The 14,966-nt window shown below is 37.4% G+C and overlaps 2 protein-coding genes across 4 annotated transcripts in view; one reads left to right on the top strand and one right to left on the bottom strand.

Moving 5' to 3' along the window:
• The window catches only part of LOC107601293 (unconventional myosin-X-like), a 49,812-nt gene extending 48,781 nt beyond the window's left edge, over positions 1–1,031 (bottom strand). Inside the window, exon 1 of the mRNA XM_016293435.1 lies at positions 562–1,031. Within this exon, the coding sequence (XP_016148921.1) occupies positions 562–696 (135 nt within the window). The 5' untranslated portion in view covers positions 697–1,031. The remainder of the gene's footprint in view (positions 1–561) is intronic.
• Positions 1,032–11,541: 10,510 nt separating this feature from the next.
• LOC107601289 (contactin-associated protein 1-like) overlaps positions 11,542–14,966 on the top strand; it is a 28,401-nt gene continuing 24,976 nt past the window's right edge. For all 3 annotated transcript variants that reach the window (XM_016293430.1, XM_016293427.1, XM_016293426.1), the window contains exon 1: positions 11,542–11,717. In XM_016293430.1, the coding sequence (XP_016148916.1) occupies positions 11,654–11,717 (64 nt within the window). In that variant the 5' untranslated portion in view covers positions 11,542–11,653. The remainder of the gene's footprint in view (positions 11,718–14,966) is intronic.

Here is a 14,966-nt window from a genome sequence, read left to right as displayed (position 1 = left end):
TATATATATATATATATATATATATATATATATATATATATGACAAACAAAACAACCATTGAGTGAGACAAGTAATGTAGCTAGTGACACTTAGGATAGATACTCGTGTCTAGTTAAATATGTACATGTATCTAGTAAATAAGTACTAAGCAGGACTAGTTACTAGTAAACACCCAACAAAAAGTACTTCTTCCAAATGAAAAGGTACTAGTAAACAGGAATAGGTATCTGCAACAACTAACGTTAGCAAAAGATGCTAGTTGGAAGTGAATAGCTGAGATCTGAACCACAAATCACCATACAATTCAATGGGGGAAAATGCCAATATGTTACTTGATTTTACTTCAAAACAATCAAAGTTACTTGTTATGTATGGGATCATGACTAGTGAAATAGTAACAAGTATATAAAAAAATACAACAAGTATACAAAAATATTGTTACGTTTTCAAAAAAGTACAAGTTAGCTAGAAATGAGCCATACTGGATATCATACTGTGCTGTCTAGGTAGTCAGCTAGCTTTCAGTGTTTTGCGACACAGCTTTAGTTTTGTCTACATACCCGTCCCGTGTGTGTGTGCTCGTCCGGATTGCGTAACTCAAAAGACTCTTCCTCCTCTTTCTCCCCATGATCCCGAGCCAGCAAACTGAAGCCTTGTCTGCAGCACACAAGCCAGCCAAGTCCCTGCAAAGGCATTCAAATCACGGCGTGTCGTCCAGTTTCTATCCGTAAAAGTCCAGTGATGTCCACCGTCCTGTCGTGCAAATGGGACAGATGGAGACTGTCTAGTCGCTGGAAACGGGCTGATCCGAGTGAATAAACTCCTCGATTTCGGTTGGGACAACTGACAATACCGCGTTCTATCACGCGGGATATATCCAAATACGCGTCCAACCTAAGAGAAAAACTGATATGATAAAATGTTTTTTTTTATCCCACGGCTACTTTCAAAAGGAGAGTTGATAAAACAACGCTTCTTATCGGCTTCTGTCGCGTCTCTGATTCTGCGGGACATGAGCATGCAAGACTCTTTGAGAAGCGTGAGTGGAGGGGCGGAGCGAATCACCCCATGCGTTAGGATTCGCAAGATGATTGGCTGAACACGCACACGCCCAGAACACGCCCCGCCCACTGTCTGGCTCGCTGCACCTGGGAAGTAGGCATTTCAGGAAATGGAAGCGATTCAGTGATGGGATCAGAATTTGAGTCTCGTTGTAAAGCAACAACTAAGTAAGTGACCCTGGACCACAAAAGCAGTCATAAGGGTCAGTTTCTTGAAACTGAAACATCTATACATCACCTGAAAGCTGAATAAATGAGCTTTCCATTGATGTATGGTTTGTTTGGATAGGACAATAGTTGGCCGAGATACAACTATTTGAAAATCTGAGGGTCAAAAAATATCAAAATATTTAGCAAATCGCCTTTAAAGTTGTCCAAATTAAGTTATTAGTAATGCATATTACTAATTTAAAAAAAAAAAAGTTTTGATATATTTACAGTAGGAAATTTACAAAATATCTTCATGGAACATGATCTTTACTTAATATCCTAATGATTTTTGGCATAAAAGAAAATGTGATCATTTTGAGTGTGTTGCTGGCTATTGCTACAAATATACTCATGCCACTTATGATTGGTTTTGTGGTCCAGGGTCTGCACTCTTTGCTCTGTTTACTTAGTGATTACTACACATAAGAGCTATTTTTACCCACATCTGTCCTTGTCCAAACTATGATGTTATCACAGAAAGGCTATCTACTTTGAATGGCAAAGTGAAGTTCGCCTTCTATTATTTGGATAGTGCTGGGATGTGGAGACTGTGCAGTTGTATTATCAAGTTAGTGTGAAGTTCTGGGTAAAGGGGTGAATGAGTACTCTGTTGTGTGTGTGTGTGTGTGTGTGTGTGTTGGGGGGTAATGTAGTCTCCTGAAACACATTATGTGCCTGAATGGAAAGCAGATGGACTCCTTTATTCCAGGAAACTCCTGTCACGAGAGGCTCTGAAGAGAGGGAGACAGACAGAGAATGAGGGGAGAGGGTAGAGCACCAGAAAGACTTTTTTGTGTGACTTCCAAAAGGTCTGATGATCCCTCTTCCTCTTTATTGTCTTGTGCAATGTCTGTTTTCTAAAATTTTTCTGTCATTTATTATATTTTTATGGCTCAAAAGAACAGCATTTGCGGAAGAAAGAGAGTCTTCTCTCAAAAAAAAGAGTCTTCTTTCAAAAAAAGATGGTCTTCTTTCAAAAATATTAAAAAACAAAATATGAGACAAAATATCATGACTTTTGATCAATAATAATGTGTCTTAAAGTATTAATTTCAAAAAAAAAAAAAAAAAAATTCTGGCCTTAAACTCTATCTCTATAAAATAAATGGCTTATGCAGGTGTCTAAGTATTTAATCAATTCCAAAATTCTCCCATAAAAATCCAGGTTTTAAACAGGACTGAGTGCAAATACAACTTCTTGAAATCTGATAATTTCCTCAGTGTGAGTTGGTCATTTTTACCAGTTGTGTCTTAAAGCTTAATTTTTCCATCACACACATTGTCAGTCTTTCCACTCTAATCCTTCTTTTCCTGAAGTCTCACACAGAACCCAGCTCACTCACTTACTCACTCATGTACACCCATAAATCACGCTTTCAAAAAGCACACCAAACACATTTTCTCTCCTCTGTGAGAAAATGTGCCTGTGCTCCCTTCGCTCTCTCTCTATGCTTTCATTTCCTCTCGTTTGCTCTGCTCTGCTCTGCTCTCTGCTGACTCTCTCCACGCATTCATCATTCTGCAAGCTGGCCCTGGTGTTTGTCTTTAACTCTGCCTGTGGCTTTACCAAACACACATCCACACAAATGCATACACTCGTGCAGGGGGCTAGCTAGTGTGCTGTCCAGTAAAACCCCCCTGCTTGGCATCTCTCTTTCTCTATCAGTCAGTTCCTCATCCTCTCTCTCTCTCTAACAGATTACAGTATCGTTTTCCTCACGGCTTATACCTCTGCTTTTCTCTCTTCTCATCTTCCTCGTCATGGCGCTTCAGACCTGCCTCCCACCTGACCTGCTCCTGGAACAGATGTTTTATTTTTAGAGCAGTCTCTCTCTTTCTCCCTCTTTCTCAATCTCTCTGCCCATGCTAAGAAGAAAAAGGGAGTCTTGTGTCTATATATGGCTTGTGAGAGAGTGAGGTTTTCAAGAAAAAACAGACTGTCATTATCACACCCATCTTTTGTCTCTGAATACAAGGGAGTGAGAGGAATTTGACCACACTGATGTTTTCAGTTTTCTGTCTCATTTTCACAAAACAAACCCTAAATCTTCATTTGGGGCCCTTTTTCTGTTTTCAGTGTTGATGCCACAGTCCGTTGTGCCTCCACATCCTCCCGACTGTTCAAATGTGTATTTTACAGCTTACAATTTTTGAACCACTCAGATTGAGGAAACCATTTTTTTATATATTGTAACGAATCAGCTCATGGGAAATATGAATAATTAACCATAACTAGTTATAATTAATTATGATTATTTTAGATCCGCTGTAGATATTTAGCTGACCTCTCAGGGTCAACTGTCTTGTCAATTCTAAGAACGTTAATTTCCTGGTTAAGGGAAATAACTTTCTTACTGTACAATTCTACAAAAGCTTGTAGCATAAATCTGCATGATTAAGTGACTCCAGTTATAAGCAAACAATGAACCACGTCAAGTGTGATACAAGTAAGGTTTTATTAACTACATATATATATATAAAGTTGACCAAAAATGACTGAAATGCTTGTAAGGGTTAAACATTAATAATATCAGAAACTTTATTTATTTTATAGATGCTTTACAATTTACAGGGACATATTTAACAAATAGTTTAATAATAACATTCCTTTATGGAATGTTTCTTCTCTTCTGACAGGTCAATAGCAGAATTCTCTGATCAGATGACAGCATTAAGGGATAATTCACCCAAAAAATGAAAATTACCCCATGATTTACTCACCCTCAAGCCATCCTAGGTGTATATGACTTTCTTCTTTCAGACAAATACAATCAGAGTTATATTAAAAATATATAGAGAATAAAGAGAGGAGAGAGCAAAACAAAACACTGGTCACTAATTAGGATTTGTAAAGAAAAATGTCTGAAGATTTCAATATAGGCCAAGAGGTTTTCTTTTGCTGTAAACAAAACTTGGTTCCCGCGAGACTAGCATATTCTCACTCGAGCTTACGCTGCGCCTACATCCTACGTCATCCACTGGAATGCCACTCTCTCACGTGTACAACAGTTAGCGGAAGCAAGAGATTGCGGTTTAGAAAGTTTTAAAGATGGATATTTTTCTTACACAAACGATTCGCTTCCCTTCAAAAGGCCTTTATTAACCCCCCTGAGCCATGTGGAGTATTTTTATGATGGATGGATGCACTTTTTTGGGCTTCAAAATGTTTGTACCCTGGGCCGCGTTATCCTAATGGGCAACATGGGCTGCAGCTAGGGGGCCCCCGAGACAATTCTCTTTTGCGTTTTATATAGGGTTGCCAACTGTTCCATATAATTACGGAATCATTATTTAAGGCATCAGTTTGTCCCGTATTTGCAGGCATACGCTGTATGACCACCTAGACCAGGGGTGCCCAAACTCGGTCCTGGAGGGCCGGTGTCTTGCAGAGTTTAGATCCAACCCCAATTAGACATGCCTGAACCAGCTAATCAAGGTCTTACTACACATACTAGAAACTTCCCTGCAGGTGTGTTGAGGCAAGTTGGAGCTAAACTCTGCAGGACACCAGCCCTCCAGGACCGAGTTTGGGCACCCCTGACCTAGACCATACAAATAACAAATGAATTATTCTTTTTCCAAATCATTGTTTGAATTGCAAACGTAGCTGCTCAAGGAAGGCTTTAAGACCCAGCGGAATCCTCTGCCGCCTAGTCACTCCCGCTTCACAGCGAGTGGAACTCTTGTTTTGATTTCTGCAAATAGTTTGGGGGAATGCAAAGACATGATTATTGATCATAAGCACAACATCCAACTAGAAAACAAACAATCTACCTGAGGGAAGATGTCTTTCACTATTGTAAGTTAATGTTGTTAAACCTGGAAGCAAAATTATAAATTTTCAAAATTTTAACTTGTTAGAAGAAGAGCAGGAAGAAGCCCTTTTAGTGGTGAGTGATAGATTAATTAATTCATTTTATTTGCTGGGCTATTTCTGATTATTACTTGATAATATTGTTTAATTTATGTACATCGTTTTTAGCCTACTATAGGATTATGACGTGCGCATTGTGTTTTCTTTATTTTTATTTCACGATTATAACATGTGTTTTTGCACATTTGATTTACTAATTCATTGAATATAACTGCCATGTAATGGGGGGTGAGGGTGGGGGGCCCAAAGCTGTATTAACCCAGGGCCCCACAAAGGCTTAACATGGCACTGTTTGAACCTTCAATATTACACACTGATGGAAGTTGAAAATGTGAAAAAGCATAACAGGACCCCTCTAATGTTTAACTTCATGATTTGAATTAAAATTGTGAAACTTGGAGATTTCAAATTGATTAATTCAAATTGAATTCAGATTGACATAAAATCATGCAAGAAATTCTTGTATTATAGTTGGTCTTTTTCCCCCTGCTTCACGTTTCCTCTCTCTCTTCATGACTTGCACTCAAGTCAGAACTTGTTATAATTGACATTTCCTGTCTATTAGGTTGTTTTAGGCCTTAAAGTGTTGATTCTACTTGAGAAATGGGATAGAGTCAATCCCTGAGTCAGCGTGACAATAGACAGACACCAAACCTATGAAGTTCTTCCACCATGAACAGTCTCTTTCTCTTCTTTTGTTAGTATGCAGCCTTATTCTCCAGACTTTTTTCTTACTAAGTTTATTTGTCTTACTGGCTTGACTGAAATGTGGCTGAATAGCTCATAGCTGTAGAAGTCAGAGGTCACCTGAAGCCTTGTAAATCTAAGTTGAGGACATCACAAATGACCACCATACAGACATTTACTATACTGTGTCATGGTAGAGTTGTTAGAAGGATATAGTGATGCCTTTAGGGCAAATTTTGTGGCACTGGTGCAGTTGCAGTTCTATTTTTATATTTGAAGTATAACTGCAAAAGAAATGCAAGCTGAATAAAAACGGCAAAGTAAAGGGAGAATCAGAATAAAGACAAGTGGTTTATATAGAGCCTGGTCTCATGAAAATGCATATAAATAGTACGCCAAATAAAAAGTTGTGGTATTGATATGCAAAAATGGACTTTGGCGTGTATATGCTATGCACGTGCTTGGCGTGCATGTAATATGCAGTTTTCGCATGCATATGATACAAAATTTATTGGCGTGCATATGATACGCAGTTTTCGCGTACATATTATATGCATCTACCCCACAACCCTAATCCTACTCATCGCATAGCATATACACGCCAAAGTCCATTTTTGCGTATATCAATACCACAAGTTTTCGTTTTTATTTGGCATACTTTTTATAGCACTTTCATGAGATCGGGTTGTTATATAATATCTGTGTTTGGTTTATTAAAGGTTATTACTGAGAAGGTTTGCTCACATATAAGTGGCACCAAACAGCACAAGCTGCCTCGACAATGAATACATTGTATTAAACATTTCTTTTTGCAATGGAGATTTTGGAGGCCTGTTTCCAGTGCCTCAGAGAAAAAAGTTAAAAACAATTTTTTTTAAATAAATAGTCACATTATGAGAAAAAAATCACTTTGTGACAAGTCAAAAGTCACAGTGTGAGATATGCAGTCACATTTTGAGATAAAGTCAAACTGTCAGATATAAAATCACATTATGAGATACACAGTCACATTATTGTGAGATATGATGTCACATTACAATATATGCAGTCACATCTTGAAATATAATGTCACATTATGAGATATAAAGTCAAACTGTCAGATATAAAGTCATTTAGAGATATACAATCACACTGTGAGATATAAAGTCAAAAGTAACATTGTGAGATACAAACTCAAATATGAGATATGAAGTCACATCATGAGATAATCATGAGGTTGACATTTGGTGATTTGGATCATGAAATCTGGCAACTCTGAGTATTTTAAATGCTCATGAAAGCTATCTACAGTAAATGAAAAGTGTTTTCATAATAAATGATCTGCAGGCCTGATTAAACCGTATATGAATTCTGAATCCAGGCTCTGACTCATAGTTTGCAAATGTCTGCTTTAAGAGAATCAGTGTATCTGTATACAACTCGCTCTTCTTTGTTTTTCTTTCTGTGTGTGTATGTCTTTCCTTCTTTCTAAATCTCTCTGGAAGGAGGGGTGTTAGGGAGAGGGCACATAGGAGAAAAAATATTCTCTCCATAAACTTCTGACCTCTCTTCCCAACCCCCTCTCACCTCCCTTCATGGTCTCCATTACTCTATCTTTAACCCTGCTTCCTCCAACCCCCCCCCCCAAAAATCCCAAATCCCTCTGACAAAAAACTCTCACAGTCCATTTAATTTAAAGTGTATGTGTCCCTTAACCATCTCCCTTGTGGACACATTCTGCTGCTCTTTTACAGGAAGTTGTTGTTTAACTTTTGAGAAAGAAAGCAAGTGCCACTCTTTTTGCTCATGTTAACACCATTCAGAGCGAACCTCCTGGTATTTCCTTCTGCAAAAAAAATGTTTCTCTTATAGTCACGGCAGTGACAGAACAGGATCTGAGACACTTCTCAGCTATCTGATAGTAGCTGATTTCTGTCCATTGTGAACTGGCCTAGAAAATTAAAGGAGAAAAGAGGACATAAACAAAAGCAGACTTTATCATGTCTTGCATCAGCGTCGTACAACAATATCCGGGAAGAAAGGCGCAGATCTGTGAATGCATACGCAAACACAGACACATCCATATAGGGTTGGTTGGAGCACAGAAGGAATAAGACAAAACAATGGCAAAGCAAAACAAGCAGCGATAAAGATCCAGCATCCAGACGCCCTCATACTCCACGGCATATGCACACTAAAGAGGGAGAAAGATAAGACCAATCTCTTCTCTTCTCTTCTCTTCTCTTCTCTTCTCTTCTCTTCTCTTCTCTTCTCTTTCTTATACTTGATACTTCTCTATTTTAATTTGACTGTATCTGCTCTTTTGCTTTATTGTTAAAGGAATAGATCACCCAAAAATAAAAATGTGTCATCATTTAATCAGCCTCATGTTGTTCCAAACCTGTATGAGTTTCTATCTTATGTTGAACATAAAAGAAGATATTTTGAAGAATGCTGGTAATTAAACAGTTGTTGGACCCCATTGACTTCCATTTATTTCCCTACTATGGAAGTCAATGGGGACCAACAACTGTTCTTCAAAATTCCTCGAAATATCTTATTTTGTGTTCAACATAAGAAAGAAACTTATACAGGTTTGGAATGACATGAGGGTGAGCAAATGATGACAACATTTTCATTTTTGGGTGAACTATTCCTTTAACTCTCTTGTTAACTGCAGGCCCAGACAAAATCTGTGGAATTCACCATTAAACTGAGCTGATAGTACTAAACTCTTGGCAGCCAAAAGTAGAGATGCACTGATATTAAAATTCTAGCCAATACCAAAAATTATTTTCTTGTTAAGAGCGAAACCGACAAATGACTGCTAATAAAATGATATACTAATTAAATTATTTGTAATTATGTAATGTTATAGTAACATTACAGTATATGTAAAAAAGAATGCATGCACAATCCCCTATATCAGCTGAAACACAGTATATTTAATATTGACTGATAGACAGCTTTTTAAAAAATCTCTAATAATACAATAACCAATTTTACAATTATATTGTACATTCCCTGCTAAAACATCATTAATTAACTGCAATATGTAATAAACTATCACTCAAGGATGTGTAGAACTCTTAATGCTTTTGATATGCTGTAGGTAGCTACATTTTATTTCACAATTCTGTGTGCGAGAACCTGTTTTTAATAGAACATAATATGTAAACTAGAGTGAAAATGCAAGCTTATTTTCTTTTTCATCCAAGCTTTAAAAAGCTATAAATTACCCATCTAATGTTGCTAAAAGCATCCAAAATCCAGTATATTTATGACCATGTGTTTGCATTCATTTACATGGCATATGTGCTCTTAAAAGAGGCTTTCTTACAGGTTTGCGTGTGAGCAGAAGTGCACGGCCCGTAACTGTAGGGTAGACCCACTGGTTATTAAGAGTTAAGAAAGGGTAGGCAGTCATCCAGAGGCCTTGCTCTATTTATAGCCTCTAGACTGTGTGAAAGTACTCAGAACTCGTACAGAGCTGCCAAAATCCCTGAACTCACCCTCAGATTCCAGATTTTCAAATAGTTGTATCTCGGCCAAATATTGTCCTATCCTAACAAACCATACGGTTTTGTGGTCCAGGGTCACATTTAGAAGTGCGTCCAAGAAGAAGTTGTATGCAAATTGTTCTCTTTATTTAAATGAATTTATTTTTTTAATATTATATGCTTCATCTCAGGTTTTCTGTGTACATACTGCACATAGCAATGTGAGCATATTGTAACAAGAAAGTGTTAAATATTATAAAAAAAGAAATTCACCACAAAAATAATGAAAATGTTATCTAATGTGAAAAGCATTAGGGAGGAATTTTGATCCCTGTATATTTTACAGTTCATAACCGTATACCTCATTAAGCAACCTATATCAATTAACTAAAATCTGCTTTGGAGTGCAAAGTGCTTGCTGTCTTAAACTACTATGACAATATCACATACTTTGTCAAATACTGGTCATTTGTGCACTGATGAGCCAAAAAGAAGCCTTATAAAATTGTTAAAGCCCTAGATGTCACCATAAATTACATGTATTTGCCTAAAACCTCTGCAATCAGTGATGTTCACCAAAAATGATTTTCTTTTTATTACAAATAATAATGATATGTATGATTACTGGAATAAGCTTGGCCCAGGGGTTTCCCTTTATTTATTTATTTATTGATTGATTTGTTTGTTTGTAGATTATTTAGGAAACTCATCTGCATAACTCTACTTGCAGTTAAAGTTAGTGATTGCAATAGCAGTTTAATAGACAACAGACCAATTAGAACATAGTTTAGAGATACACATACAGTATATATTTTGAAAATATTTACATGCATATATTTATATTCATATAATTTATATTATATATAAATATATTTAAATATATTTTTCTTAAATATATACATGCATGTGTGTGTATTTAATTATATTTACTGTACATAATAAATACACAGTACACACACACACACACATATATATATATATTACGTAAAACAAAAACTTTTATTTTGGATGCGATTAATTGCGATTAATCGCTTGACAGCACCAATTGGAATACAAGGGACAACTGTGCTGAACTATTATATTTCTCACATGAAACAACAAGAAAAATATATCATTGAAATGGTGCATGGTAGTACTTCAAAGTGAGCGATGTCTGGATTGTGAACAAATCGAGTCAGATCTTTTCAATGAATCAGTTAACGAGCATTTGGGGTGAACTGAAGATTTGGCTAATTAGGTAAAAATGATTTTTCATAAAAATAAACATTTGTATTTCATTTAAATGGCTTATCAAGGCTGCAACGAACTTAAGTTAAACACACAGCAATGAAGGATCCTTATTAACAAATCTGAATTTTATTTAGATTTTATTTCAATATATATAAATTTAACTCAGTGTATGTGCCTAGTCAACACAAGGATGTCAGGAGCAACGTAATCTCGACATTATGTAAAATTATTTTGGATGCGATTAATTGCGATTAATCGCTTGACAGCACCAATATATCATTGAAATGGTGCATGGTAGTACTTCAAAGTGAGCGATGTCTGGATTGTGAACAAATCGAGTCAGATCTTTTCAATGAATCGGTTAACGAGCATTTGGGGTGAACTGAAGATTTGGCTAATTAGGTAAAAATGATTTTTCATAAAAATAAACATTTGTATTTAATTTAAATGGCTTATCAAGGCTGCAACGAACTTAAGTTCAACACACAGCAATGAAGGATCCTTATTAACAAATCTGAATTTTATTTAGATTTTATTTCAATATATATAAATTTAACTCAGTGTATGTGCCTAGTCAACACAAGGATGTCAGGAGCAACGTAATCTCGACATTATGTAAAAGAATCATTTGAAGAGGTTCTGTTCAAAAGAACCGATTCACGGAAATGACTCGGACTTCTCATCACTATGACGAACTGCTTGAGTCCAAAACTTTTTTTCTTTCTGTTCTCATCTTGCGCCCCTCCCTCACTGCGAACACGGACACTAAAGTCGTGACTGTCCACCGTCGACCCAGACCATACGACTCCACATTCCCTCTGTATGCAATAACAGAGAGTTTATATATGTATTTCGACCAGACTGTCACAACTTTCCAAGTTTCAAGGAATTTGGTTTAATGAAAGTATGCGCGCTCCCGCCGAAGCGCAGCATCAGCACCACTATCTCGCTCGCGCGCGCGCCCGCCTCCAGCGAGCGAGTCTATCGCCATCCCGGCCGAGAGAGTTCAAGTTGGCCGAAAGGACGGATAAACGATGCTGTTCTGTCCGGTGACGAGGAAAGGATAACATTTGATTTAATCATCTAACAGCGACTCCATCTCCCGGAGAGGATGGATGGAAAAATTCTTGCCCCAAGCCTTTTACTCTTTCTCGCCTTTCAGCATTGCTCGTCACGTAAGTCAAACCGCAGATGCAAAACGCAGTGCAAATACAGTGTTTCTTATTTGCTATAAACGTGACTGTTATTCTCTATCAGGACAGGTGCATCAGTAAAGCTATGACATAATGATTCTGATCTCAAAATTGCGAATTTTAAGCTTGTATTGTCTTAAATCAGCGCGAAATTGTAAAAATTGTTGCTAATCCATATTTAGATGAATAAGTCATGAGGGTTTCGGCTGAAAGTAAAGCACCGATGTAGTCCTGAGTCCGGGCTCGCGACTTTGCCTGCTGTGTCTATGGGCTCTTTCTGCATTGCAGTGCTTCTGCGCGCTCACTTGGGCAAGTTTCTGCATGGAAAGGTGCGCCTTGCGCAGGGGACACGCGGGAAGGACACACCGTCCTGCTGTTAAACAGAGACACTTGAAAGCATGTATGCGCGGAATTAACCGTGTCTTTAGTTTATTACTGGGGGGGGGGGGAGTTGAGATTGTCGGTGTATTTGAAATGGCGTGGCTCGTATTGCGTGAAGTTGCTTGTGGGAGCAGCCCTATGCGGAGACAGAGGGCGGGCGCATTAACTCGCCGAACTCCCAAATTCACGTGACGTAGAACACTGCATGCGAATCCTCACGTAAGGTTACCTTCAAGACAGCGTTTAAGTCCTCAAACCACAAAATATGTCCTAACACAATCAGTATTCTATTCTATGATTTAATGAATCTCCACAAAACACCACAGTTAGGTTGTTAGTTTGGTGCAGCAAGAAAGCTTGTGATATTTTATTTTGTATGCACTTAAAATGATTTCGATTGTGTTGTCATTCTATAATTAAGGGTGCATTTCATGTATATCGACGATCATTTTTTCCAAGCAATTTTCTCATATTTCATCTAGCAAGAGAACGCATATTATATCTCACACCAATAGCACTCGGTTTCAGTTTGCTTAAAATGACCCTGTTGTCCTTTAAATTACAGTTCTTGCCGTGTCCGTTTTTAAATGAGTGAGTCTGGAGTTGCAAATTGATGAAAGAAGTTACAGTTAACATTATTTGTTATATTTCTAAGGTCTAAATGCTACATTTTAACATTTAAAACTGAGTTTACATTTAATTTTCTTAAAGTATGTAATTTTTCTTATGTCAGCATAAGTTCTGACAAAGTCCTGTGTGGATATCCTTGTTTATATATCAGCTCTAATATTACACTTGCTAATATTAATTAGTGACTGTTTTTCAACAATGTATCTTGAAACAATGAGGTTTTGTGAAATCCCAAAAGTGGGCTTTTGCTAGGCTCCCATTTCACTACTTTGACAACAATGAGAGCTTCAGTATGACGTATTGTGTAAAGAAGATAATCCAGGCAGCACTGAGCAGGGAAATGAGACCGAACAAGCAGTGTATTTGGCATAAATCTTTGGAAGGGAGTGGAAACTATCCAAACTGAAAACGGGTACTCTGTCGACACAGAAAAACTCCTTGAAAATGACTTTTTTTAATTGAGATTGAAGATGCCATGTCTGTCTGTAGGCTGATTTTAGGGAGCGTGGTTGGTGAGATAATGATAGAGAGTATAAATGTTGCATTTTGGATTTGAAACTACAGATAAGATCCAAAATAGAGGAAGGTGTGAAAGATTCAGGGAACAGGTTTGTGTGTATTTTTAGTCTGTGTCAAGTGGGTGTGTGCGCTATGTAGAAAGATGTGCTGCGTGCGGTGTCTTAGATTGATTCAGTATTTTGAAGTCCTTTTTGAGCTTAGCTATTATTTCATTCAAAGACTGCCACCTACTGTGCTGCAAGTCCTGTTATGAATAATTCATACCAACGTGACCCCCCTGGTTTCTATTCACCATGCTAAAAAATGTAACCACAGCCTCTACACCTAGCAATCTTAGTCTAGACCTATGTGTACTGCGGCCTCCTCCCAGTGATGAAAGATTGCTGTGTGATATGCACTCGATTCTCCTAGAGCTAAGTGCTGCGTCAGCCTGCAGAGAGCGGGGGAGTGCCTGTAATTCAACATATGTGTTACAGAGACAGAAAGAGAGAGAGAGAGCGAGAGCGAGAGAGAGAGCGTTCAAGGAGCCGCTTCACGTGTGTCACTGTTCTCTCTTATCTTTGAGTGGAGAGCAGCTAAGTTCTTTGGAGGGAAAGAGGTGAAGGAACAACTGAGAGAGAAAAAAAATAACATCACAAGGGAGTGAAATGGAACAGTTTAAAATTTCAACAAGGCATTTTGCAAAAATTAGAAACACCACTTTGTGAGCACAGATTTAGTTAGAGGGAGCAAGAGACGGATGACTTATAGGTCATCAAGAGTTAAAGGGATAGTTCACCCAAAAATGAAAATTCTGTCATTAATTACTCATCCTCATGTCGTTCCGAACCTGTAAGAGCTTCGTTCATCTTTGGTACACAAATTAAGATATTTTTGATGAAATCTGAGAGTTTTCTGACCCTCCCATAGACAGCAACACAACTGAAATGTTCCCGGACCCGAACATAGCAAATAAAATAGTCCATGTGACATGAGTGGCTCAACTTCAATTTTGAGATGCTACGAGAATACTTTTTGTGCGCAAAGAAATGAGTTAACGTTTATTAGACCCGACAAAGACACACCGAACAGAACAGAACAGAACAGAACTAAATACACAAGCAAATGAGGATAATTGATAAGACACAGGTAAACAAAATGACAATCAGACATGAGGGAAAACTGGGTCAAGGAACACATGAGGGATGAAAACACAACAAAAAAGTCCATGGGTGTGATACAATGTAAGACTCTGATAGCCCCTCTCTTTCCACTATGTAAGAAAAGCTGAGACAGTTGAGTGTCCAACTTTCCACATTCCACTTTTTTTTGCCTAATCCTATAAAGCCTGTACTGTATCATGTTTGATCATGTTTATTCATGTTTTTGCTATAAGGTCCTTAATGGTTTTTATGAAGTAAATACAAGAATAACTTTTATATTGTTAGTAATATTTTAAGATAAATACTTACTGGACTGAAGCAGCTAGGTTTACTTGATTATCCATACATAGTTTTTAGAAAAATCATGTAAAAATGTGAGTATGATACATCATCTCTTATTTTTATCGCATTGCATTGCATTATTTGTTTTGCCCCACAGAGCTAATATATATATTAGTGCTGTCAAATGATTAATTGCATCCAAAATAAAGTTTTTGTTTGCATAATATATGCTTGTTTTCTGTGTATATTTATTATGTATATATAAATACACACACAT

The sequence above is a fragment of the Sinocyclocheilus grahami genome, unplaced genomic scaffold (genome assembly GCF_001515645.1).
Source record: "Sinocyclocheilus grahami isolate Dianchi unplaced genomic scaffold, SAMN03320097.WGS_v1.1 scaffold302.1, whole genome shotgun sequence".
NCBI classification, from domain to species: Eukaryota; Metazoa; Chordata; class Actinopteri; order Cypriniformes; family Cyprinidae; genus Sinocyclocheilus; species Sinocyclocheilus grahami.
The sequence above is the reverse complement of the archived record's forward strand: the minus strand, read 5'-3'. Positions and strand labels throughout refer to the sequence as shown.